The sequence below is a fragment of the Phalacrocorax carbo genome, chromosome 7 (assembly GCF_963921805.1).
Source record: "Phalacrocorax carbo chromosome 7, bPhaCar2.1, whole genome shotgun sequence".
Lineage (NCBI taxonomy): Eukaryota > Metazoa > Chordata > Aves > Suliformes > Phalacrocoracidae > Phalacrocorax > Phalacrocorax carbo.
Genome location: NC_087519.1, coordinates 25,296,882 through 25,322,383, shown reverse-complemented (window position 1 = coordinate 25,322,383; position 25,502 = coordinate 25,296,882). Strand labels below are relative to the sequence as shown.

General features: G+C 45.4%; 1 protein-coding gene across 2 annotated transcripts; it reads right to left on the bottom strand.

Moving 5' to 3' along the window:
- Positions 1 to 5,829: 5,829 nt before the first annotated feature.
- On the bottom strand, positions 5,830 to 25,238 carry UBE2G2 (ubiquitin conjugating enzyme E2 G2). Of its 2 annotated transcripts, none has more exons than XM_064457052.1 (6): positions 25,082 to 25,238; positions 19,023 to 19,058; positions 18,890 to 18,935; positions 13,194 to 13,312; positions 9,774 to 9,914; positions 5,830 to 7,881 (listed from the first exon to the last, which is right to left on the bottom strand). In XM_064457052.1, exons 1-6 carry the CDS (start codon positions 25,122 to 25,124, stop codon positions 7,754 to 7,756), a joined length of 513 nt encoding a protein of 170 aa, XP_064313122.1. In that variant the 5' UTR covers positions 25,125 to 25,238; the 3' UTR covers positions 5,830 to 7,753. The 2 variants fall into 2 exon arrangements, with proteins under 2 accessions (XP_064313122.1, XP_064313123.1); XM_064457053.1 differs by having other exon boundaries at positions 5,830 to 7,866; positions 25,082 to 25,237.
- Positions 25,239 to 25,502: the final 264 nt, after the last annotated feature.

Below are 25,502 nucleotides of genomic sequence, written 5' to 3'. Positions count from 1 at the left end.
GCTGAATATGCAAACCTGAGAGCTCTGCATGGAGAACTGTAAGCAGGAGGGCTTGGCTGACCAAACCCCATGCCAAGTGCCACATCTCTCTCAGCAAGCTGCCTTAGGGTAACACCTGAGCCCTGGGGCTGGTCCTAGGACAGGGACAGCCACTCCCCATGCAGAGAGTGATCTCTTTTGGCAGCCCTGCAGGAAGCCCTCTGCCTTTGCCTTGTAGCCCTTTGATCCGGGCAGTGACTGCATGCTCCAGCTCGCAGCAGGTGGATGGTGGTAAACAGTAGAAAAAGCCACAGCAGTGAAGCCCAGGGACTTGTCCTCACATGCCTGGGCCCATCAAAGACCAGCAGGGATAGAAAAGGGGATGCACGGTGCTGGTTGGACCAGGAATAATCCCATGGCTCCCAGCTGAAGCCCACCTTGAACCGCCTGGGGCAGTAGGAAAAGGTGTGGGTATTGCAAGCCCCTCCAACAACCAGAGCTTCCCCAAATCTGCTGCCTGCGCTTAGGGTTGGGGCCATGTCCTCCCTCCTGCCAGGCTGCGCTGCCTGGAGCACAGGCAGGCTGAGTGCCCTGCAGCAAAAAAGAGCAGCTTTAGAATCGCTTTGCTCTACAGCCATAAGAAAACCTCTTGTCCCATGACAGAGAATCATGGGCCAATTTTATTGTTTGCTCATATGACAATGTAGAGCTGTTGTTATTATATTAGTGATGATTTGGGCTCTGGAGGAGCCAGTGGGACCAGGAGGGCAGCAGGCAGCAGAGTGGGCAGCACACAAGGCAGGCTCCCTGGCTGCCAAGGTGGGAGGGCAGGCAGCCACACTTGCTCTGCCCACCCGCCAGCAGCCAAGCGTGGCTCCATCTCCTCTGACATTGGGGGAGAGAAGGGAACAAAGACAGAGAACAATTGCTATTGTTTCCAAGACTTTCTTCGGGCCAGTTTCTCCAGTGTGGTGCTGCTGCCCTGCCACTCCAGCTGCGTCACAGCAGCCCTGCTCTGCTTGGAGCTGTACAGACGCTGGTGGGGACAAGTCCCCTGTCTCCAGGTGCCTGCCACCCAAACATCAGAGCCTTGTCCCTGCTATCACAGAGATGGAGCCAGCATCCTTGGTGGGGTTACCCTACACACTGCAGCTCCTGTCCCACTCCCCAGCACCACTGGGCATGCCCAAGATGCTAAGGCACATGGACATCCAGCTTCCCAAAACCCACCAAGGCACCATCCCCATGGTGGGGAAGTGGCAACCCCAGTTCACGGCTCAAAGTGGTAGGGAAAAAGAACAGAGCAGGCTGTCCCAGGAAACCTGGCTCACCCTCACCAGTCCCATGCAGCCCACATGGTGAAGAGAGCAGCCTTTGCTGGCAGCAAGGCCTCACACCAGGGAGTGGGAGCTCACAGAGAGGTACTGTGCACAAGCAGGACAAGCATTGCCTTGATTTCCTCCTGAGCAGGGCTCTAATTGCAGCCCGTCCTCTTCTGGCCCAGCACCACAGCACCCAGAAATCCCTACCTTTGAAGCCTGGGCTTTCAGAAGCCACTGCAAAGCTGCTCCTAATTGCACTTCACAAGAGCAGGGAGGGATTAGAGTCAGGAGGGGACAAGGCAAGGATGGCAGCAGGGGCTGCTGTGGGAGGGGGAGGCAGGGTCCTGCTGCCAGCGTGCTCAGCATGTGGTATTGCCCTGGGCTAGTTGGTCTCCATGGGTCCCACAGCGGGAGTAGAAAGGCATCTACAGAAGAAGGTATCTAATGCATGAGAAGGAATTCAACCTAACGCAAATCTTGTTTGACAGGGATTGTAATTAATTGGTAAAATATACCAGACGCCCCCTTGTTACTGACAGGGTGTTAAAAGGAGGGATGCTGAAGAATATAAAATGCCAAAAGCAAGGCTGAATGGGGACAGTCTGGGCAAGTGCCTTGTGCAACAACACCAATGTTTTCATAAAACCAAGTTTCATATAGAGCCTTAAGTCCTTAATGAAGCCCTCAAACATGAGCACTCCCACCAAGGCCATGCCTAGGCTCTAAGACAGATCTTGTGTCAAAGTAGGATCCAGCCAAGGACAAAACTCAGCTTCTGATCACCTTTCCAGGCAAAATGGATAAGAAAACACCTGCCCTTCTGGCACCCCTCCTTCATCACAAGAACTGATGAGCAAAGCCCAGCTCTAGCTGAGTAAGGCCCCTCCTGAGTGACCCTTGCAGGAAGCCTACGGACAGCAACCGGAAGGGTCTCCAACCCCAGAAGCTTTCAACATCGCATCAGAGTAAAAACCCCCAACTCAGTCACTGCCCCATGCTCCATTTCCTAGCTACCAGAGAGATGAATGGTGAGGGGAAGAAATAAAGCCCTGAGGATCAGCTCTGCAGTTCCCTGTCAGCTCGGAGATGTGGGCATCTCTCTTGCCCTTCAAACACACCTGTCCCACAGGGCAAGGTCTCCCTGGTGCCTAATGGCTGCTGTTAACCAAGCTCGGAGGGACCAACAGGTTGACCGGACCAGCAAAGGAAGACAGGGATCCTGGTGAAGCAGCAGACTCCGCAAAGGAACTCTGATTCACCTATCATCATCATGCCAGCCCCAACTGGGTTTGATTTACCTAGTTGTTTTGGTGTGGGAAAAACTGTTTTGGGGCAAAACTCCCAACTCAGCTGTAGGTGGAGAGCCTCCTTGTGCTGGGTCCAGCATCCAAGCATGTGGGTGCCCCCTGCCTCACCAGCATGTTGCATCCTGCATCTCTGCTGCTTTGAACCCACCTCCCGCATCACCATGCAACACCCAGACAGGCAGCCAGAGCAGGTGCGTTCACCTTCACTCCACAGCCCCACAAGCCCTGCCCCAGGACACCCACCCTCCCGGCCACCCCACACAGCCCCTCTAGCCAGGGTGACCCGGCTCCTTTCAGAGCTGTGTCAGCAGCATAGAGCCACAGCCTCTCCCTCTGCCACACACACCTGACTCCTGCCTGCATCCCCTGGTTAAACATGTCAAAGTGCCCCCAGAGAACCCTGCCCCAGAGAGCCAGGGCGGGCTGGTGCCCCACGCAAGGAGGAAGGGGGCTCGGCCCAGGACTTGGCTCATGTTCCCCCACGCCCTTCAGGAATGACATGAGTAGACAGACTCGCTTGCAAATCACTCCCCGAGAGCTCACGCACATGCTGCTAACACTGGCAGCTACCCTGTAATAACCCACCATCTGTGTCATTACCATTAATTATATATTAACATACCCCATAATCTTAACTGCTGCTAAGTCACATCTCAGGGGGTGCGAACCGCTTTCAAAAGCCACCTGGCTGGTTCTCCTCTGGCTCTTACACCACCCATCCCAGGCAGGACTAGGATCTGGCAGGCAGCTGGGAGGATCAGGGCTGGGACTGGCAGAAAGATCACCAGGGCCAGAGTCACAGGGAAGGCGCTGGTCTCCCAGACTCCCCATGCTCCTGGGGGACCAAGAGGGCGCCAAGCACATTATGCAGGACCATCAAGTGTTAAGTGGCTTGAGCAATTCCCTCCCAAGCACTGGCTTTCATCCCTGAAGCACCAGGGAGTCTTGCACGACCACACCTGGCTGCGGACCCTGATGGTGCATTTGGTGCTTGTGACATGGTGGGACCTGGCTGCACAAGAGAGGTGACACCAGAGCCCTCACTGGGGCAGGAGCTCGGCCACGTTGCTGTTCAGGGAGCACATGGGGAGGGCAGCTTATCCCAACCGGACCCTTCAGAGGCTGGAGGAATTCTCCAGGTCCCTGCACCTTCCCCGTGCCACCCCCAACTATCCCACCAGCTGGCAGGAAGACCCTCAGCATCCCTCACCTTGCACTCCTCCCAGCCCCTGAAGTTGCTGAAAGGCACAATGATTTTCTTCTTCTACCAAGTCAGAGGAATTTGAGAGAAGCAACATGGGGCAGGTAAACAGTGCCACTTTTCGCCTGGGGAGCTCAGCGACCTCCCACACTCATACCTCCATGCCCTGCTGCTTCCACAGCTCAACGCTGCTCGGTCAGCATGCACAGCCCTCACCCTAGGCCACGGGGCAGGGGAGGCTGCTGCTTCCAGCCCTCTTCTGGAGCTACCTCCCAAAAGCTGCACCAATCCCACATCCAAGACAATCCCAGTACCAACAGCACAGCTGGCACTGGAGACAGACATTTCAGGTCTGTGCTGACAGAGGGCGTTTCTCCTTTCAGTTCTCATTGGGGTGAAATGTACACAGCACCCTCACCAAGATGCGACTTCAGGAGGAAAGCAAGGATCTTCCAGAGACACAGAGCTTTCACTGTTTCATCGCACAGGCAGCAACATCCCCCTCCATTTACGATATAGCTCCAGCAAAAGAAAAAAAAAAAAAACCCAGCTGGAAAGAAGCCTGGGGCTGGCTCTGCCCTGAAGCTGCAGCTTTTTCATGTGGCTCCAATACCTCTTGCCCAGCAGCTCGCACTGTCAAAGAACGGCTTGCATGCACACAGGCACACAAAACACAATTAAGGAACGCCTTGCATCCCGCTGTGTGTGTTCTGACACAGCCCCACTTGCCAAGGAAAAAGTATGCGTGTGTGTATGTATATATACACAAAGGCTTTAAAGAGGACGTTGCTTGCATTTTTACAGCTTTGTTGAAGGGTTTTCTTTTTAATATAAAAGCCTAAAGCAAATATAATCCAGAGAAAGGGGTTCTTTTTAAATCTTCAATACTTTACCTGCATGCATAACACCTGTAGAGCTCTGACACTCCCCAGGGAACATGTTATATAGTAACCATTTCATACTGAAAAAAGGCAACTTCTCAGAAAAACATTGCTACTGGCTACTATTACACATGCTGCCAACATGAGTATTCTTTCACGAAGGGAGAGAATTAAACCTTTCAGTGAAATCTATCATGGGATCAGCACAGCAACTTTAGAAGCTTTAACTCTCAGATGTTGCCCAGTTGTAACAAGCTGCCTGCGTGGTGAAACCCTCTTGGGCAGGCTGGACACAGCAGGAGCCAACCCACCTCCACACAGGCGTGGAGCTGTGCAAGATGAACCCTTGTGCTGTGCGCAAGGATCTGGTTTATTACTGCATAATGATGATGAAGTTTTATTTCTTTCCTGCTAATAAAACAAACAGGGAATCCAACATGCCAGCTGCGGTGCCATGTTTAAGCTTTTCAATGAACACAAATGCTCATTGCCGGTTTCAGCTAAGCAAACAGCCATCGTTCAGGACAGTTCTCACACCGACAAGGCAAGTTTCAGTCCTCTGAGGTGGACTTCTGCTTACATATTATCACCTGCAAGACTGCCTGGTATATAAGTACACTGTGTGGCTTAAAACACCTGAATTAGCAAGCCCACTGCGTGCCAGTCACTTAAAAAGAAATTATTTTATTTTCTAAGCAATGGAGATTTGGGGACTATGGAAATTCTCAGTAGGAATTGGACATCTAACTGTCCTTCTCAGATCCAAGAGCTACTATCAGCATATTTGGAATGATGTATTACAACTCAAAATTCACCTGTTCCCTTTACAAGACCTTCCTAGGCCAGATACATGGATCTTAACAAGACCTTTGTAGAAGCAAACTGCATCGTGTCTGCCAGCTGTCAGATTTTTATAGCTTTCTTTGAATTATTAAGTCATTGCCATCATTAGAGACAAGACGCTTGCCTGGAAAGCCCAAGTGACTGTGTCAATTCTTCCACTCCGCTAAAGCATCCCCTGTGTTTTAACTGTGTTAGAATAAACCCTTCCACTCCTTTGGACCAAGTCAGAATAGAACTTTCTTGACCAGTTGGTTATCCATATAAAACACCCACTGCAATATATTTGCATACATCTATGAAAGGAGAAAAATATAATCGCTTTATTTTCAGTATACAGACTAAATCCCACCATAAAATAAAGACGAGTGAGCATACATGAATGAAATACTCCACACATGAAAAAAACAACTCACTTTTGCCATGTCTGCTGAACCCATCATTTGCCATGTGGTGCTCACAGCTCTCTGGTGTTGTTTCCAAAAAGTGGCTGCAGTACTCCCAGGAGCAACGCTCCATCTGCTACAATTCAAAAACACTCCCAGTTTGCATATAAATGTTATATTTTCCTGTATGCCTTGAAATACTAGTTAGGTACAACATTATTTCATCATCTCTGCTCCCAAACTACGTTGGGTCCCCCTCCCACCCTTACACCAAAGCAAGAAGAATTACTTCTACAAGCAGGCAAAATCAGCAAGTTGTAACTTCAGAGGTACAGAACAATGGCATACTGCGAGCTGCAGCATGTGAATGTGCAGCATGGACAGCAAGACATAAATACTGACAAGTTGTACACACACGCATGCACACATCACCTCCATAAAGCTTTCTTCACTGTGCGACTCCTTCCATGTCACATGCTTTTCACAGAAGAAAAAAAAAAGCCCTTCTCAAATTTAGTCCATTTAAAGCTGCCAACAAAATTTAATTCCAGGTGCTATTGATGGACATATTATTGCTTGTAGTAAATTGGAGATTTGGACCCACACAAGAGATCCACTGGCAAAGTGCAAAGGTCACCAGTGGCCCCTAAGCAGTTTTACAAACTGATCATTGCAGCTGGTATCTCCTGCACTCTCCACACCAGTGGTCGGCTACAATACTCTGCGGTTCTAAACATGCGTCATACCATCCCCTAGAAAACACAGTTGGTGTCTTCTCCGACTCATATTAATATACACAAGAGCAGTCAGAATAAAGAAGTGTTACAGTTAATTCTACAAAATTCATCACATCCATCTCTGCTTGTTCACCTGAAAAACGGATGACCTGGGCTGTAATGGCAAAGGCCAGCAGTGCCTACACCTCTCAACACCCAAATGTCAACAGAAGAGGAGCTGACATTTTTGCAGAGATATTTTACATGCCCAGCACATGGCATGGCACATTCTCACTGGATTTTTAGGCTGCCATTGACCTCCTTTGCCCATGGTAAACCTGATCAAAGTGTTTAAGAATCCAGTCTTTACATCTGGAAACTCTAATTGAATGTAATGTTTACAATTGACTGTCTTTCAAGAGCAATAAAGCAGCTCTTGGGATTACTTCCAAGCAAACACTGACTCAAAGGCTCAATACAAACTCACAGTGTTACACAGGAACATCAGCCCATTCTAGACCCCCAGCCAGCCATTGACAGCAACTCTTTAGATCTCTTAAAGTTACATACTGCACAATCACTTTCTCTGCTAATGCATCCTGACTATAACCTTGTTTTATAGCTTCTCTTGCTAACTATACTTTTCAAATCAGTTCTGACTGCAAGCACGGTCCTTAACTTAGTATCATAAAATTGATAGATTGTTTCCTGTCTACTGGTGCTCCAGATGCAATGTTACTTAAAAAAAATATACAACTAATTCTTCCAGCAGGTGATCCAAACCAGCTCTGCTCTCAAACAGCAGATTGGTGGAGGCGGGCTGCCAACTGCAAGGTCTCCAAGCTTTCCATACCATGAAGTGAGGTAGCAACAAGCAGCCTTTGAAACAGCATTGTCTTCATATTTTTCCCTAGTATTAAATCCCTTTTCCACACAATTTAATGAGTGAACTAGAGGCTTCTCTGGAGCAGTGGAAGAAGAAAAGAGATGGCAAATAAATAACGAATGATAAGAAGAACCAGGCCAACAGTTTTGAGAAGTTTTCCTTTTTGGTACTGGCATTGAGCACTGCTCGTTTTCAGGTGGAGAGAAATACAAAACACTTCAGTCTCTTTATGAGCTTAAAGTCCAAGTGACTTCTGCACAATCTGCTTGGCAATTTTATTAAATTGTTCTCTGTCTTCCCGCCACATCTTGGATGCGTCTACATTGGCTCCGCTTTCATCATTTGGCTCTGAAACAAGAAAGACTGAAAGATAGGTGGGCAGGAAGGCAGGCAACAGAACAAGACCCTCTCGCTTTTTCAATAATGCCTCTGTACTGCCACTTCCCTGTGGCTTTGGCACACTTCCCCTGTTTGGGCCTACAGAAACACCACTAAAGAAAATCCACCAACAGCTGGATTCCCAAACAGTTCCGATTTAACTCATCACAAGATAATATCACAGCCAGGTTGAGTTTAGGTAAGAAACAAGTGGCAGAGGAGCAAGACTTTCTGTTGTTTATGCTCTCAGCAGTTGAACCCTGGCATGCACATGGAACAACACAATGCAGCACCCCCAGTGCCATCAAGGGTTTTTAAAACTTCACACTGCTCCCTGCAAAATGTTTTTTCTGGTTCTGTGGCTTCACAGACACAAAGCTCTCCCCCACCAGGCCACCCAAACAGGCTCTGTCACTCTTTGGGATGGCTTGTTCTATTAAAAAACAACAAAACAAAACAAGAAAACCCCTAGTATGCTTTCATTTCTTCAACATCTTTCATCTGAGGTTTTCAGGGAGCTTTACAAAGTACATTAAGCCCCTGTGACTCTAACGCTTCATTTTGTACAGAGGTAAACTGAAACATGGGATTTTTCAGGTTCGTGGTCAGCATACAGCGGGACAAGTCACTAAGAACATACTCTACCCATTTTGATTCATACACTAGTACAAATCCACCCCAGCCCAGCTCATGGCAGACATCTTGTGTTCATGTCTTTCTCGACACAATACTGATGGTCCACCCTTAAAAACCAGTAGATGTGCAGGTCACCCAGTTTGGTAGCTTGGGTTTACACTATCAGCAGAGCCAGAGCTGGGAGTTTGCCAGCAGCTTGAAAGAAGGTGACCATTGATGTCTTAGACTAATTCCTCCAAAAGCCATGGGAAACCAGGATGCACAGGCAGAGAACAAGAGAGACCAGGTGACTCCCATGCTAACCAGCCTAGATAAGGCTGCACCGCAAACCAAGCTCTTGGAGGCCATGGAAAGCCCAGTGAGGTACTGTTTGTCTGCACAGCTTCCCAACAGTACATTACTATTCTGAAGCTAAAACGCTTGCACGTAAGAATCTGTTGCTTGCTCTTTGACCAACTTTGCTGCTTCTAAACACTCTAAACCATCTAAAACCATTTATCATTCAACACAGATTCTAAGAGACATAGCTCTGCCCTTTTCAGGCGGTTCAATGGTTCTGTCTACTACCTGGAAAAGGATCCATCTTTCAGGGAGCTGTACATGACAGAGCTGATCCACAGCCCTTGCTGGATTTAGGGAGAGCCATTTAAAAAGCTGCACAAGAAGTTTTTCACCCCACTCCTCCTCTCAAGAAAACCTTCTCTGAATCAGAATGGGGTACATTCCCAGGCTGGCAAATAACAAACAGAAATGGAGGGGTTTGGCTTGTGAATCACAGAGGCCATAGACTCTACCGTACTGGTTAGATCTGGCTGGCAACCTTACAGCTGCTAAAGCCAAATTCAGCATAGGCTGTAATCAACAGCTTTAAGACCTGCAAGAGCTGAACAGACATCATAGCAAATACAAAGACGGACCACAGGTTTTGTGCAGGAGCAGGGAACCAGCTGAACCTCTGGACCCACCTGACAATCACCATTGACTGATGCTGACCTGGAAGGAAAGCAGTGCAGTTGCTTGCAAAGCTGGAAACACCTGCTTACTAATTCAGTCTTGTTTTTTTCAATTAACTTCAGAGAACTGGTTTATTTATAAATAAGTACTAGGGCTTTAAGAACTGTGGTTGCTGCTGAGCAGCTTTAAATGTCCTTTGCTCCCTTAACGAATCAAACAGCAAGAAGCGCTCTAGCTAACTCAGTTACTGCTACCTGAGCTACTGCTAATCAAACAGCAGTCCTTACCTGCCAGCATGCTAACAACTGACAAGAGGATCTTTTCCACACTCTGCACAGGACTCCACCGCTCGGCACTGCTCTCATATCCCATGGGATCATCTCCAGGAGCATGAAGAATAGAGATGCAAACTCTCCCGTCTGGGTAAACTGCACAAGAAGTACAGGGAATTGATTGTTACTCAGTGGAAGCACTTGGCCTCTCCAGATCTCTAGCACAGATGAATGTAGGACTTGGCCTTCATATGACTGAAGCTAAACCCAGTTTTAAATTTTCTCTTCCAAAGGCAAGAGGACACAAAATCTGCAAAACATATATCTAGCAAAAATTTCCTTTAAGCAAATCTAACAAACTTGGGCCATCCTTCCCCAACAGAAGCCTGCTGGGAGCATTTGTGTCATTTAATAACCAGTGACAGGCTCCATGGAGAAAATAAGAGATGCAGCCTGGTGGAAGGTGGCAAGTATTTATGCACAGACACAGCTCCAAGTATGTAATCAGTCCTACTTAAATTGAAGGGTAACAGCCACAGAGCACTGAATACACAGTGCTCCACTGGACTGTGACCATAAAAAGAATTAAGCAAGCTTGCTCTGCTGCGGCAAGGAGGGAAAAGTGCTATGCTATAAACAATATAATTGACCTTATTTTGACCATTACTGAGGTGCACTCAGAAGAGTTCACACTACTTATTTTAGTTTTGCTTAAAGCTCAGCTGCACTGAAGTGCACAGAAACAAAGTAACCTATCAATTAAGGATACAGACGTCTTCCGCTCCCACCTTTAGCACAAGCAAAGCATCTGCAACAGTATGAGTCATCTTCACAGATGCCCCACTGACTGGGTGAAGGCTGAAGAGGTCACACAAAGAATGGAGTTCTAAACACTGCTTTAGCAACATGGTCTAATTCTGCAGCCTCCAAATGAATGACAAATTTAGCCCAGTACTTTCAGTGCTTCTGTTCCTCAGGAGACCAAACCTGTGCCCTTGCCAGGAGAACAAGACAAAACTAAAAGAGGGGATGAGCACTGGAAGCAGTTGTGTTCATTTCCAGTTCCTTCCATTTTCCCAGCTAATGGCTGCACAAGTCTGCACTACATAAGTGCTTTGGAAGACTTTTATTTACATCCCCTCCTGCAGCTGCAGGCTGGGGAATGGAGCTGGTCTAGCCATACCTGGAAGAGATGAAAAAAGCACATGCTGAATCAGCACTTCTCCTTGCAAGTTAGTAATGCACCGGTAGAAGATATTCCACTGTAAGTTACTCTGATGTTTTTATGCAGTGCCTCATTTAAAACAGCTGGACCACAACGGCATAGTCAAGACAGCAAAGGCAAGTTCCAGGAAGACAAACACATCCTCCCACTTTGTCACTATGCTCTAATGCAAGACTTGCCGTTAATCACTACTTTGAAGTTATCTTTGCCAGAGCATCCACAAACGTATTTTAAGAGAAGATAGTTCTGTGGTGGCTCAATTCTCCCCATACATAACACAAACTGCAAAGATAAGGTAACACAGCAGACTTTTTAAACATTTTCCTTGCAATTCCTCACAGTTGGATGAATAAGCACTTAAGGAACAGAAAAAGCACAGCACGGCCACCCATTTCTACAACCTTTCTGGGTATAACCAGATCATCACAATCCCACCTGAAAAGAAAGATTCAAGTGTCTACTTCTGGTGATATCAACTTTAGATTAACATGACCCAGAGTCATGGGACTTTAAAGATCTGAGCTGACCATCCAGTATGTTCCAGTTAACCCTACTGAGGAAGCACCTTCATGTAACACGAGAGTCAGGCAGTTTGTGCTTCTCCACACCCTACTCCTCCTAGCTACGCTGCACACAAAGCAGCTGCAAGCAGTGAACCTCAAGCCAAGGCCAGAACTGGAGCTGCAGAGTACTACATGGACATGCATTTGCTCAAGCAGACCCGTCCTGCCAAGAAGTTTGGATTAATTAATCCAGCTGGAGCAAGGTGCCCATGTGGCTACAATTCTTCCAAGTGCCAAAAACTGCATTGCTGCAGACATCAGAGCTTCAGAGGTGACGCTACACTGCCTTGGGCATGTCCGCACAGTTTTACGCTGTGACGTGCAGGTGTGTCCTCCACAGGAGAGCAGAAAGATGGGCTTGCTTACGGATTAAAAGGGCAAGAATCTGCACTAGTGGTGTTTTAAGAAGGAAAGAAGAGAGATCCTCAAGAAATTGAAGAATTCCTTGGAATAAGATAAAATAAATAAATTCCCAGCTGAGATTCAAGATTTGTGTTATGCAAATGCAGGAAAGTGTGCTGGGAAGGAAACACTAAGCAGGAGGGCAGCATTTCCCTTTTATTGCTTTCAAGTGGCAGAGACCTAATAGTCTAGAATACAGATCCAGCCCATCAAATGTGGGTCTTTACACAATCTATATTGATTTAGCAGATGTCATAAGCAACAATTTTAAACAGAATGCCAAGGCTGACTCCAGAACGTAGGTGCTCCAGGCCATGAAAAGGGGCTTTGAGGTTTTTACCTGTCCAAGGCTGACAAGGGGCAATGGGCACAAGCTGGAACACGGGAAGTTCCACTTAAACATGAGAAAAAACTTCTTTCCTGTGAGGGCGACAGAGCAGTGGAACAGGCTGCCCAGAAATGTGGAGTCTCCTTCCCTGGAGACATTAAAGACCTGCCTGTGCCCCCTGCTCAAGCAGGGGGTTTGGACAAGATGATCTCCAGAGGTCCCTTCTAACCCCTACCAAAAAAAAAAAAAAGCTGAAACTTGTTAGCTGTACTTCTTGTTACTTCAATTACTTCCACCAAAAAGTCTAAATATAATATTGACACCATGAGAATTGCAGAGAAAAGGCCAGTGAAGTCTTAATATTAAATGCCTGCAATTGTGTCATCTGCTTGGACAGAACACTCTGCGTTTCAGAAAGATCGCCTCAGAAACATTACTGAACCCATGACTTAATGGGAAGGAAGCCATGCTAACAAATAAAGCTGCATCCAAACTTTGATCAATATGAGCAAATTTTCACTCATTAAAATAACACTAAGCCACTTAAATACAAGCCACAGAGCAAGACTGGAAAGAGTCTAAATTATTTCACTAAATTGAACATCATGTACAGAAGATTTAGCTTTAGTTTATTTATACAATGGTTACAAGTATTCCTGGAATGATATTAAAGGCAGTGAAAGTTTTGGAATCTTTATTGGGCTGTTTATGACCAAAGGTATATGAGGAATAATGTGATAAAGTGACCCTAAGACAGAGCAAAATTGCTGGGCAGCTGAATGCTCCTACGGCATGCTCAAGGTTGGGAAGGGAAAGAGCCACCCTTGGTATGGATGCCAGCTCTCCTGCTGAAAAAGTTTGATTTTAAGATGCACAAGTAACCCACTTTCCCGTACATATTGCGGCATCATACTCACTGTTCGGATGGAACATCTCGCACGTGAACCTCATCTTCGGTGGACTTAATGGGTAGTCGAGTGGAAAGCTTAGAATAGCAGGGAAAACCCCATATTCGAAACAGGTGTCTTCAGGACCCCTAGAAACAGATCAAAAGCTATTCAACAGACTTTTAAATAGTTCTTTCCCCCAAATTCTTGTCTAATGCGACATTTGAGGTTTGGGTTATATCATCTTCTACAGAAAACAAAGAGTTAACACACTCTTGCCCCACACCTCAAACTGAAATCCAAATACGGGGTTTGGGAGGGAAGGGGGAAATCAAAGCCTGCACACTAAATTACTAGGAAGGTCACAACACTGCTTAATTAGCAGGGTGTGTCTGGATATAATTGGAGTATCTGGCTCCAAGGCATGTCCCAGGATTTGAGCGTCTGCATGTCAAGGGAAAGCAGAGGCAGGTGTGGGACTCTTTTGAAGATACTGTTATGCTGCACAAGACAGAGGTGTCAAATGCTGTAGCTCAAAAATAATTTATAAAACCCATGAAGATTCAAACTGCCTGTATCAAGCATAACCACACATAAACACTTATAATGATCTGTTGCAAAAAACACAGCAGTGTTTTGCAAAAATAAAAACACAGTCCAGGGACCTTGATTGCCAGATGCATGACAACAAAGTTTCTTTGCAGGCTTAAGGTATTTAGTTTGCACTCCCTCAAGAGCATGCGGAGAACAAAATGGCTTCATCAGGGTTCTTGAGAAACATTTCCTTACTGTGTACATCACCTAGTTCAAAGTGCAATCAAGTTGAGAATATAAAGGCAACTACTTTACCCTCCCTACATAAAACATCTTTGGAAGGTGAGGAAAAAAAAGTTTATTACACTATTTATTCAAACTTGATGAACCCTCTAGAAGTTATAACGCAAACATTATCTCTCAATTGGAATGATCACGAAACAAGCTTCATCATGGAAAACTTTAGCCAAGGAAACCTCATGCATTTAGTAAAAAGCTCTTCAGACAAGGATTATACTGCCTGGGAAATAAGGTTTAGGAATATATCCACAGCTCCTCCTTCCATCCCACATTCTCCACGCCAGAGAGAACACAAAACTTCAAGGACTCCTAGCAGATAAGGCTGCAGCTGGTAACCTACAGAAAAAGAAAACCGAGACCAGCAAAACCTAAAGCCCAAGAGGCTCACTCTCAGACTGGGATTCAAAAAACTAGGCTGGTAGATAAACACAAGAACTACGTGATTTAAACCTGAATATCAACACTGGCAGGTAACATTAGAGAAATGCATCATCATACTGCAAGAATGAAAGCTAAATGATCTCAACCATTTTGTTCCCATTCTGGCCTTTTCCCTAAATTTAGTCAGGATTCAATTCACATCTGAGAGTAAACTGAATGCATTTTTTCCATGAACATTTTAATTCCAGCTGCATTTTAAAGGCTTATTGTTGAACTTCTAAGAGTATGTACATACACACATTGGAAAGCTGGTGGGCGTCTTATGTTCTGAGAGCAAACACACAGCCTTAAGGGTTCTTCTGTCAAATATGTTAACCCAACACGCTCCATTTTAGGCCCTGTATTATGTGAGCAAAATGCTTTTGTTTTAGCCATTCATTGCTGCCAGGATCAACTTCAAAGATATTATTAAAGTTAATCCAAGACAGCATTGGCAGCTACAAAACACTAAGGAAGCCATAAAATTTAAACTTGACAGCATCACTTTCAATTCAAAAAGGACATCAGCAGGGCCAGAGAGGTAAAGAGCACAGCACCTTTTGCAATCACACCACCTGCCCTGCAAAGATTTCAAAGTACACCACGTTCAAAGCCTCCATGCCTTACGCTATGATCTCATCTGAGCTGCTATGCTAGTTAAAGTCCAGACTACCCAGTACCCAGTTAGAGTTCCTTCAGGAAACACCCAGACCATGCAGCGGTGACACCCATCCCACGGAGCAAAGAGCTCCGAGCCAACAGGCCAGTTGCCTTAAGCGGCTCCCATAGCCCAGGAAAGACAAAGTGCTTGCCATCACTAAGCATGTGCACATGGAATGCACTCATTCTGTATGGGCTTGAGGCATGTAACTAAGAAAAACCTTGTCCTAGACTTGATCCTTCTAAGCCTCTTTACAGCCTTCAAAGCAGGCAGTCTCTGAATCTTTTTCCATCCATGATTCTACTCTTCAGACTTCCCTAGAGCATTGAGGAGCAGACATCAGTTCTCCTCTAGCCATTATATGGCATTAAATGACTTGCTAGACAGCCAGACTGTTTTTGTGTGAGAGATGTTACGAACAACTCTGTTGACGTAAGACATAGCATGAAAATAAGACACTCTGAACCCCATGAGCTGGTTATTCCTTAGGCAAGGGGAAGAAAAGAATGGCAGGTATCTGCCAAAATAGGAGGGAAAAGCATATGTACAAGGACAATTAATTCTATAATCATAGCTTCACATTCATTTGTAAATGGCTTCTTATTTGTAAAAAGATGCTGCAAAAAGACCCATGCCTACAGTCATCAGATGCCAAAAAGGGGAATTCCATACTACACAAAAGTCATAAGCCTAATTATAGATCTAATTACCTTTCTAGCCAGGTTTTTCATAAGTTGACTTCAATTTATACTGTTTAGTTTTCAAGCAATCTTTAGGCTAATAAAGTTCTTAACAATTACATGGTTTTATGTCTTTTGGGGATAAACTTTAATAGCAACACACACTTGTATATGCCAACCTGGGAGGGCAAAACTTGGTCCTGAAATGTTAAATTCATGAACTTGCAGAATACAATGCAGCCTATAGCACCTCACGCAGTGCTAAGCAATTGTGCAGCATTACAGTAAACTCTCTTGACACGCTGGGGCTATTTATCATCATGAATAGGGCACCCTGTGGCAAAGGTTTGGCTTCCATAAATACTCCAATACAGCTACTGTTTGATGTCTTATCAAATGGGTGCCTTTTACACCAGGCTCCAAACCTTCACTGTTCAGAAAGATTACCACACTGTATTTTCAGTTCTGGATCTATTATACTCACTTTGAAACCATAAGAACTGTTCTGTCATTCAGACAGGTCAATACAGCCTTAACATTTATATGTTTAACATTTATCCAGCACTGCTGCTGCAGGCAAGAGCACCGGAAATTACCGGAATTACCACCGTTATTTTAAAAGGCATTTTATCTCTGAGCCAAGCTCTTATACAAATCTGTGTAACACTACCCAGCCCACCTCTGAGTTGATAAATAGGCAATGTCTTTTCTCTCTTAGGTTTCTCTCTCTTTTTTTCTTTTTTCTTTTTATTTATTTGCCATTATATGTGCTCTAGCTTTATATAAATTGGGTGAAGGAAGGAAGCAAGTGTTCTGTTCTCTTCATTATTATGCTACTTACTTCCCTCTTATACTTCATCTATCTAAAAATTTGAAGCCTCATCTGCACTTCTTTCATTCCCAGAATCTCACACAGCACATCTGAGATTACAAAACATTCAAGAAGATTATCACAGACAAATATAAACAAGTCATCTAGCTTGCTTTCCAAATGTATGCAAACACTTCTACTAAGAGAGTTTTGTAAAGAGATGAAAGTAACCGAACATGTTTAGGGTAAACATGTTTCTATTGTACCACAGCTTCAGAATTTAGCAGATCTTAAAATATAATTTTATTATGACACACAGACAATACAGAAACCAAAATTAAAGCACCTCCACCTCTCATTTTGCGCTGACAAAGACCTGAAGCTCAACACTCAGCACTTTAAAGGGCTTTCAAGTCTGCAAGCAGCTCCTCTGTTGTTTAAGAATTTGTTATGGGAAACATGAGAAAAAAGTACTTTCTAGGTAATAAATCAAATCCAAAAATACTTGTGTGTGTCCCCTATAAAAGCTCTACTCAACCACACAATCTCTACTACAAGAAAGTACTGATAGGCAGGAATTTCCTTCCATATTCCTAGAAGTGCATTAAATCCTCTGGGATTTCTACACTCCAAGCAATGCACAGCTGCCTGAACTGGAATTTGGTACATTACAAAGCACATGTTTCAGAAGAGTAATAACTATCCCACTTGCAGAAACAGAGAGCGTTAAGACACTGCAGCCAAAATCTTAGGTGTCAGGCAACAAATTACCTATTTCCATGCTGAGTGTTCATTTTCAGGGGGCCGAGCTACCAGGAAGTACAACCTGTTCATCCCAGGATAAATCGCTGCACATAAGCAGAGGCATTTGCCAACTCATCATATCAATCAGCAAACAAGCAGTGGTAATCCAAACCTCCATTTACCAAGGCCTAAAATAACTCAGAGGCTCATGCTTGCCATGAAGTAGGATCACCCACGCAGCCAGCTTGCATGGAATAGGTGATATGCTACACTTTTGTATTGGTTGCATGCCTGATCCCAAGAGACAGAAATCTTGGTTTTCATCCCTAGTCAACACACTCCAAGCAAACCAAGCTAGGAAAATTCTGCCACCCACGCTAGTTGAGAATCTTGTAAGTCAGCACTGGTGGTTGCAGTGAAAACCTGCCAAGACCACTGGATGCATGCCACAGGAGGCACGGCTACCACCTGCTGCCCTCTGGGACCCCCAGCCCTGGCTGAAGGAAAGGAAATCACCAATTCTTACTAAAGAAATCTTGAAATACAGAGTCTGGATATACCCTAATAAGAGACCATCAGCTTCAAGACAGACTTAGCAGTTTGAAGCTTCTTCATCTTTTAAATCTGTAGCATTTGTGTAGATTGTCAGACCCAAGTGACAAAGGTGTCTTTTCTTCTCCCTTATCATTTTAGAACTTTATTTTCTAAAAGTCACCAGTTATTCCATGTACTCAAAGTTCCCACAGAAGAGTACAGCATGAGTAAGAGAGTACAAGCAAGAGAGAAGACAACTTGTAAGATGCTGGGCAATAAGATTTTGTCTTTTCATGGCAAGTTTGCTACGAACAACTGTACACATCAGTTTGGGATGTATGATGGGGGAGGACACAGCTTTGTAAAGAAGTCTTTGTCACCCGCCCAAAACACAACAGGTAGCGATCAGAGCTATTCACCAGCAGAAAAGCTTTCCACACAGAACCACTGCACCCAACATCATAAATCAGCTGGTGTTGTAAAGAAGTGTAAAGAATTTAAAAAGAATTTTTTTGAAATTTGAGTATTCTCAGATCAATCCCCTTCCATTTTTTAGAAAAAATTTGTAAGTAAATTAATTTTAGACATTGTTCGTTTCCTCTGATCTCTGCTAATCTGTGATTTTGCTCCACTTACAACATGAGAAAAACCTGTCTTGTATTTGCAGTTGAATAATGTTCCCAACAGGTTTGTGTGATCTACAAGTAATTCATTGTTTCCTACAGTGTTTGTATATGCTAGGTATATCCAAGGGAGCCCAAATGAGGATTCCTGTCAAATTTGCAAGCTACTTATGCTGAATGTTGCTTTTTGTAATGACACCTGTACAACAAATGATCATGTAAGTCCTAATGCTGCCTCTGTCACACTGTTTAAATTTCCAAATATAATTCCCTGTCTGGGTCAGAAAAGAAGTTCCCAGCCAAAGGTAGGCCCAATGTCGATGTTATGGAGAACTGATATTTTTTTACATTCTTGTTCTCCTAGAAGCTAATCATAGTGTGCAAGTGTTGATTTCAGATACAAAACAGTATTAACTCACATAATCAGAGCTTCCCATTCAAAGAAGTTCTCTTCATTCATTGGACCTATTGAGAAAAAACAAAACAAAACTTAGTGCTATCTGAATGCAAGGCTACAACTTTGGAGTGCACAAACCCTGCTCAGCTCCTCACCTGCCACTATCCCTTCTGGTGGGTTCAGGGTCAGCTCTGTAAAAACAAAAACACAAGGATGGTTAACATGACCTGCACACCTAAGGATTTTGGCTGTCATTGGGGTGGTCACGGCTTGGCACAGAGGCCCACCAGCAAACACCCTTTGAGAAAAGCTTGAGGACATCATGGGAGGAATCTTCTGGCCATGCTTTACTGGGCAAAACTCCACATCCAGAAGGCCCAGTATCTCACTGCTGACAATTTAACTTCTTCACGCGTTACAGTTTTCTAGACAAAATTATTTGGCATTCTGTGCCTTTTCAGGCTCCCAAAACTAGTCTTCCCAGGGGCAACAATTTAAAACTGAGAAGGAAGGAAAAAAACCTCTTTCCACAAAGCATGGAAAACACAGTCCTCTTGGAGCACTGTGGTATCTGCAGGTACAAACTCAACAGCCTGAAGAGAAAACTAGGTTAGTATTCCTATAACCTCTCTGCACCAATTCAGATTTTACAGCATCTCAATACAAAACCCAAAATGACACAAAAAGTTGGAGAAGCAGAAGCAAGAGAGATCTGACAAGCGGCTCTGTTCCTTGATTTCAATTCGACACCCTCTGCACGGCCTGGAAAATGTGAGTAAAAAAAGCAGCAGCAATAAAGCAACCACAGCTACACGCAGGAAGTTTGGATCCATCAACCCTCACTTTCTTTAGGAAACTGGTACAATTCCCAGTTCGTACAATAACCCTCAGCATCACTACCTCATTTCAAGCCTGCTGAAGCCCAGCACTCTCTGCACTGATAATCAGCAGGTTTTCTACTATCTAGTACAATTACCATCAACTTCCAGTTTCTGAAGCCCTGCAGGGTGGTGGCAACTGGCAAGGCAAAATTCAGCAGTGCACAGGCAACCAGCAGACCTGCAGTCCCTGGGGTCTGAACACCAGCCCCACAGCTCTGAGTGAGACACAGGGCAGCCAGCAGGACTGGCGGCAGAAGGCGACACTCTGAGGGTGTCACACCAGAGGAGGTAACAGTAATTAGGCCAACTTAAGTAAGGGCTATGAGCTGCTTACCTAGAGCAGTGTTTCCTAACTAATGGCCTGTGGACTACTAATGGCCCGTAACACACAAAATGCAGCCACAGGAAATGCCACGCGCATTCCCATGCATGGAAACAAGCATGGACATGGACCTGGGGAAGACGGAAAGTCACAAACCAATAAATGAGACGCTTGATTTGATTTCTGTTAAGCTATATGTGAAAATTATAGGTAGCGCTGCACAAAACAGCACACAGATTTTTGTCTTAAAACAGCTAAGTCACTGTTGGATTAAAAACCATGCCAAGATACGCCAACAGGAAAGATAGCAAAACTCTTCAGTTTACTCAGATTGCCATTAACTTTGGCACAGACCTTTCTGATTGAAGTTCAAAAGCCCAGCAACAGATTGAAACTCAGCATTATGGTTTCCCACGACATCCTGACGTTAAGGAGCAGGTTTTTCCAGCTTGAGAGTGGGTCTCTAACCACTCTTCTTGTTGATGTTTTTAGACAGAAAGAGGGAGATGTCAAACTCAGGAGCTTCTGGAATCGTTTTGCTCCATCTTGTGGCTCTCTCTATGAAGAAAATCCCTCTGATATTTCCCATTACTTCCCTTGAAAACCATGGGAGCATTTTCATTTCAGACCCTGTGCTGGCAGACAGCCCACATGACTGTCCAGTGGCAGCATCTGTGTGTCCCCTGCAGCAGGCAGCCATGCAGAGGTGTGCCATTCAGCTCTCCACCCCCAAGGAAAACCAGGGCAAAGGGAAGCAAGAGCCAAACCCCACTGAGCAAAGGGTCTTTACGAGGATGGAGGTTCAATTCTCCACTCTACCTTGCTCAGCTCTCCCCTCAGAGATAGGTGAAAGAGGTTTCCATCGTTAAGGATCAGGCAAGGCAGCAACTGGGCAGCGCAGGGGCACGTGAGCTTTTGTTTTTGTGTAGCTGTTACTGGTCACTGAGGAAGGAAAAACCCCTTTTCCACATGGATGGTCACATCCTACACCATGATTTGTCTAAAGCCATTAAAAGCGAAATTGGGAGCACAGCTTTCCAGAGATAAACAGCATGAATTGCCAGTAGCTGACTCAGCATCAGCTGCTTCAGTCTTACCAGAGCTTCCAAAATAGGGTCATTTTAATGAAATGTCAGGCGGGATTTTTTCCAAATATTTTCAAGCGAGCAGCAGAAAGTATGTGATCAGAGCATTTGTTTTAACCTTTCACTGCAGAACAACTTTGACAAGTCAGCTAGGCCAGTCTCCTACTCCACTCTCCTCTGCCACCCCATCCCTTGGTGCCCATCCTCCAAAGCAAGTCGCATGGCACAAGAGGAGCACGTCAGCAGATGAAACAGCCTGCCCTCCACTCTCCAGGGCACCCAGCCTGGAGGTCACTTCTGTCTAGCCAGAGTTTGGCCTCCTGGCCTGCAAGGCCCACCTCCCCACATCTTGCATGTGTGGTTTAAAGCTTTTCTAAGGAAAGGTCTCCCCCTCTAAAAATGCCACGCCATGCTGTCCTCTCCCCTGGCCACCCATGACAGCAGCGTGCCATCAGTGCCTCCCTTTTCATTTCACTGCTCATCAGGAAGTTATTATAGGCCAATTACACCTTGGCCAAAAGGAAGAGAATTGAAAATACACCTTCTTGTTAATAAAAAGACCAATTGCATTCTTAAAAGAGAAGTTCAATGGCACGCTTTCTAAAAACTATCAATTTAGTGTATCTCCAAGATGATTAAACGTGCAAGACTCAGGAAATATTAAGGGTACATACACACTTCAGTATCTGACAGCATCTGGACTGAGATGCTTAAAACCAGAATCTAGTCTTTCTGCTCTGCCAGAAATTCTGTTTTCTTCTCTCTTCTCTGACATAGCATCCAATTGGCATAAGGCAGTTTGAGCTCATGCAGACACACGCCACAGCATCTGAGATATTTCTAAGGGTTATGCTTAGGAAAGAGCATTTTCAAAGCAGGTTTAACAGGGACAACTGCAGAGGCCTACTGCACAGGTTTATCCCTCTCTTTACCCCGGAGAGAGCGGCTCATCACAACCCACCCCACCACAGCGGGACTTTTCTTGCAGCTCACACGAACCCTCTTGAAGCAATAAGCACAGAAAGCATCGACTGAAGTGCTGCCAGATTTTGTTCTGTGCGATGAAGGTGTATTTTTTCTGTGAATTCTGAAATCTCAGAATTAACTTAAATCTCATATTTTTAACCTGACAGCACTCCCAATGAATCCTGTCAGCATTACAGTCTACTGCTCTGTTACCTGTTTGTACCAGAAAGGAAATACAGTGCCTACAACTAGGCACTACAATACTTGTGTCTCTACAGATTTAATACTTTCAAAATAACTCATTTTAGTTATAAAAAGTCCAGCCAGTGATGGCTTCAAGATCATGCAGCCAGGAAACAATAAATGTAGAAAAAATAAGACTTCCATCTCTTAACTCTCACAAGCATAAGCTGCTACTGAAATACTAATTTCAGGCTTTAATACTACTAAATATTCTAAATCTAGAATTAATACCAAACACATGATCTAACAGAAATTATGCTCTTTTTATATCTGATACTTTTAAAAGCTTTACCTAAATTAGTTCTGGCAGAGTAGAAAAATACTTGAATAAATATGAACCAGCAAAAAGTTATCACATTCCAAACATGCATACAAAGATCTAAATGAGGACAATAAATAAATCCATCTCATCTGGCTGCCCACATGCACCTTCCCTTCCTTCTCCACAAGGAAGGGAAAACAGTGCTTTTTCACGGCCTCTCCCAAAATGGAACAACATGTTTGGGCTCCAACAGGTAGAAACTCCTCATAACATCAAGCATTTTTCACATAAGGTAACAATAAACCTTTATTTAAAGATTTAAACACACACGCACATACACAGAGAAAAATCAAGGACTGAAACTAAAAAAAAAAATGCAAGGAAAGAGTTAGAAATCTGTTAAACAATACACACCCACCACCAAGGCACTGACTGCCAAACATCTCTGTCATGGCTAGAAGTAACTAAAGGGAAGAGACAGAGAAGAAGAAAGAGGAAAATGAAAGAAAAAAAATGGTGTGCACAAATATATACAAGATTTCATCCCAGGTGGGCAGCCAGGAGGAAGGGGTCATTTAAAGTCGTCTCCCCCTTCCCATTCACTGAGGGCCACGCAGTGCTTACACCTGCACCGGGAACACAAACCAGGAACACACATCGTCAGGAGAGAGCTAAAAGTTCACACAAAGCTGAACCTCAGACTACAGCCCTGTCCCAAGACAGGACTTTCTGCTTCCACAAAAAGGGCAGCAGAACTAGCTATGACTAGGAACTATTGTCGTTTTTCAGATTAACTTTTGCTGAAAATTTCTACAGTGCAAAACAGCTTCTGAAGAGCTACAACTAACTGCCCAGACCTTTGTTAAACACTAGGGAAGGGTTATAATCCAGGCTTGATTCTGGGTTTTGTAGCAAAGTTTGATGAGTGCAACCACTAAGGGAAGGTAACAACGCTAGGAATGCACATAGAACACAAGGTAATCCAGGTGGCTGCAGAAACCAAAAGTCTGGCTTACTCTACTTCTGTAACTCAGGTTTCCAGAAATAAGAGCATTGTATGCTTAGTCATTGTAGATTACATTCATTTTTTACAACACTATATTTTATTAGAGCTGGGAGAGTATTTATAAAGGAAGATCACAAACAAGATATTATCTCAGTTCATGCTAAGTGTTACCCTGGGAAACTATTTAGAGAAGATTCACATAATGTCTGCCTGTAGCATTAAGTCAAATTCTTTTTGATGGTATTTAATATCATTTTTTCCTACAGAATTCATTCATACAAGGCATTCTAGTAAGATCTCAGAGCTTCTCAACAACAAAGGATCAAAAATGCTCTTTGGGACTAAGGCGATGTGTGTAAGGGAACAGATAAAAGCAGAGTCAAGTCTTTTTTCAGCTGCCTTTCAGGTCAGTGCTTCTGGATTACAATAGGAAAATGTGGGGTTTAGGGCACACCGTCAGCATAAGCTTTACCCTCACAACAGCACTGGCAGGGCCTGCTCACTGCCCCTCATAGCTACCGGCTGCAGCCAGAGCAGCAGAGGGTCCCAGGCCAGCCCTAGCCCTCGCCAACACTTGTGTAGTGGTTTGGTTTAGAGACCTGTGCTCTGCAGAGCAGCCTGTGAATAAATGCGGTATTTTGTAAGGAAACATGCATCTATAAATAATTGATTTCATAGATAGAGTCTTCCAGTAAGTTATGGTGAAGCAAGAAACAACTCCTCATCCCTGAGCAGCCCAGGAGGCTGTAAGCCTAACACCATCCTTCACCTACCAAACACTTCTTTTTTCCCCCATTCTACTTACCTTAAATAAAAGCCAGAACCATCAGAGGCGAAAAGCAACTAGGTAAACAAAAAAAACCTCAACCCAAACCAAAAGTATTTATTGCCAAGAAAAGGCACCTCCTTGCAGGCTCACTGGGGAGCAGACAACCCACCCTAGGAGAAATGGGGTGCTCCCGAGGGCCCCAGCCCGCAGCAGCGGGTCGCCGCTCCCTCCGGTAAAACCGGCAAACACCACAGCTCGCCACGCCCCGCAAGTCACACCGCCCGCAGGTTTTTAAACAAACAAACAGAGTCTAGGTCGCCGACCACCAAGTTGAAGTTTAAATGTTAAGTTCGTAACCGCCGCGCTCCCGTTAAGGTCCTGACAAACACTTCTAATTATCTCTGAGGTAACAAAGCTCCGCAACAGAGGTTCCGTTTCACAGAATCACAGAACGTCCTGGAAAATTTAACCGGGAAAAAACAATAAAAGGAATCGCCCCTTGTGTCCAGGACTCCCAGGCCTCCCCCGAGGGAGCTCCCCGTGCCAGAGAAGCCCAGGCGCGGCCTGCCCCTCCCCTCCCCTCCTCGCCGCCGCCGCCCTGCCCAGGGCCCTCAAGGAGGTCCCCGTCCGGAGGGGCGGCGCGAGGGAAGGGAGGCCCGGGAACGCCGGCCCCAACTCACGCTTGTACTCGGCCATCAGCCGCTTGAGCGCCGTCCCCGCCATAGCGCGGCCCCGCCGCTCCGGCCGCCGCTTCCGGGGCGGGTGGCTAGAGAAAACGGCTGCCTGCCGCTCCTCCTCTATGGTACGCACCCAGTCCTCCAGAGCGGCTGCGCATGCGCAGAGCGGCGGCTGCCCTGCGCAGCTCCGAGCGCCCCTGTGGCGTAAACGGGGACCTGTCATGGCTGCACCGGGAATGACCCGGTCCTGGAGGCCAGCACTTAGGGAACAGGCTACAGGCACGGAGTGAGAACCTACAGCTGCTCCGCGGGGAAAGGAGGAGAGGAAAAGAGTGCAAAACGTCCCTATCATGCAGCAAAATTGGCCCCAGGAGGGTGACTTTTGCTGCTAATGGAGGGGTGTGGCAGATACCCTGGACAGTTG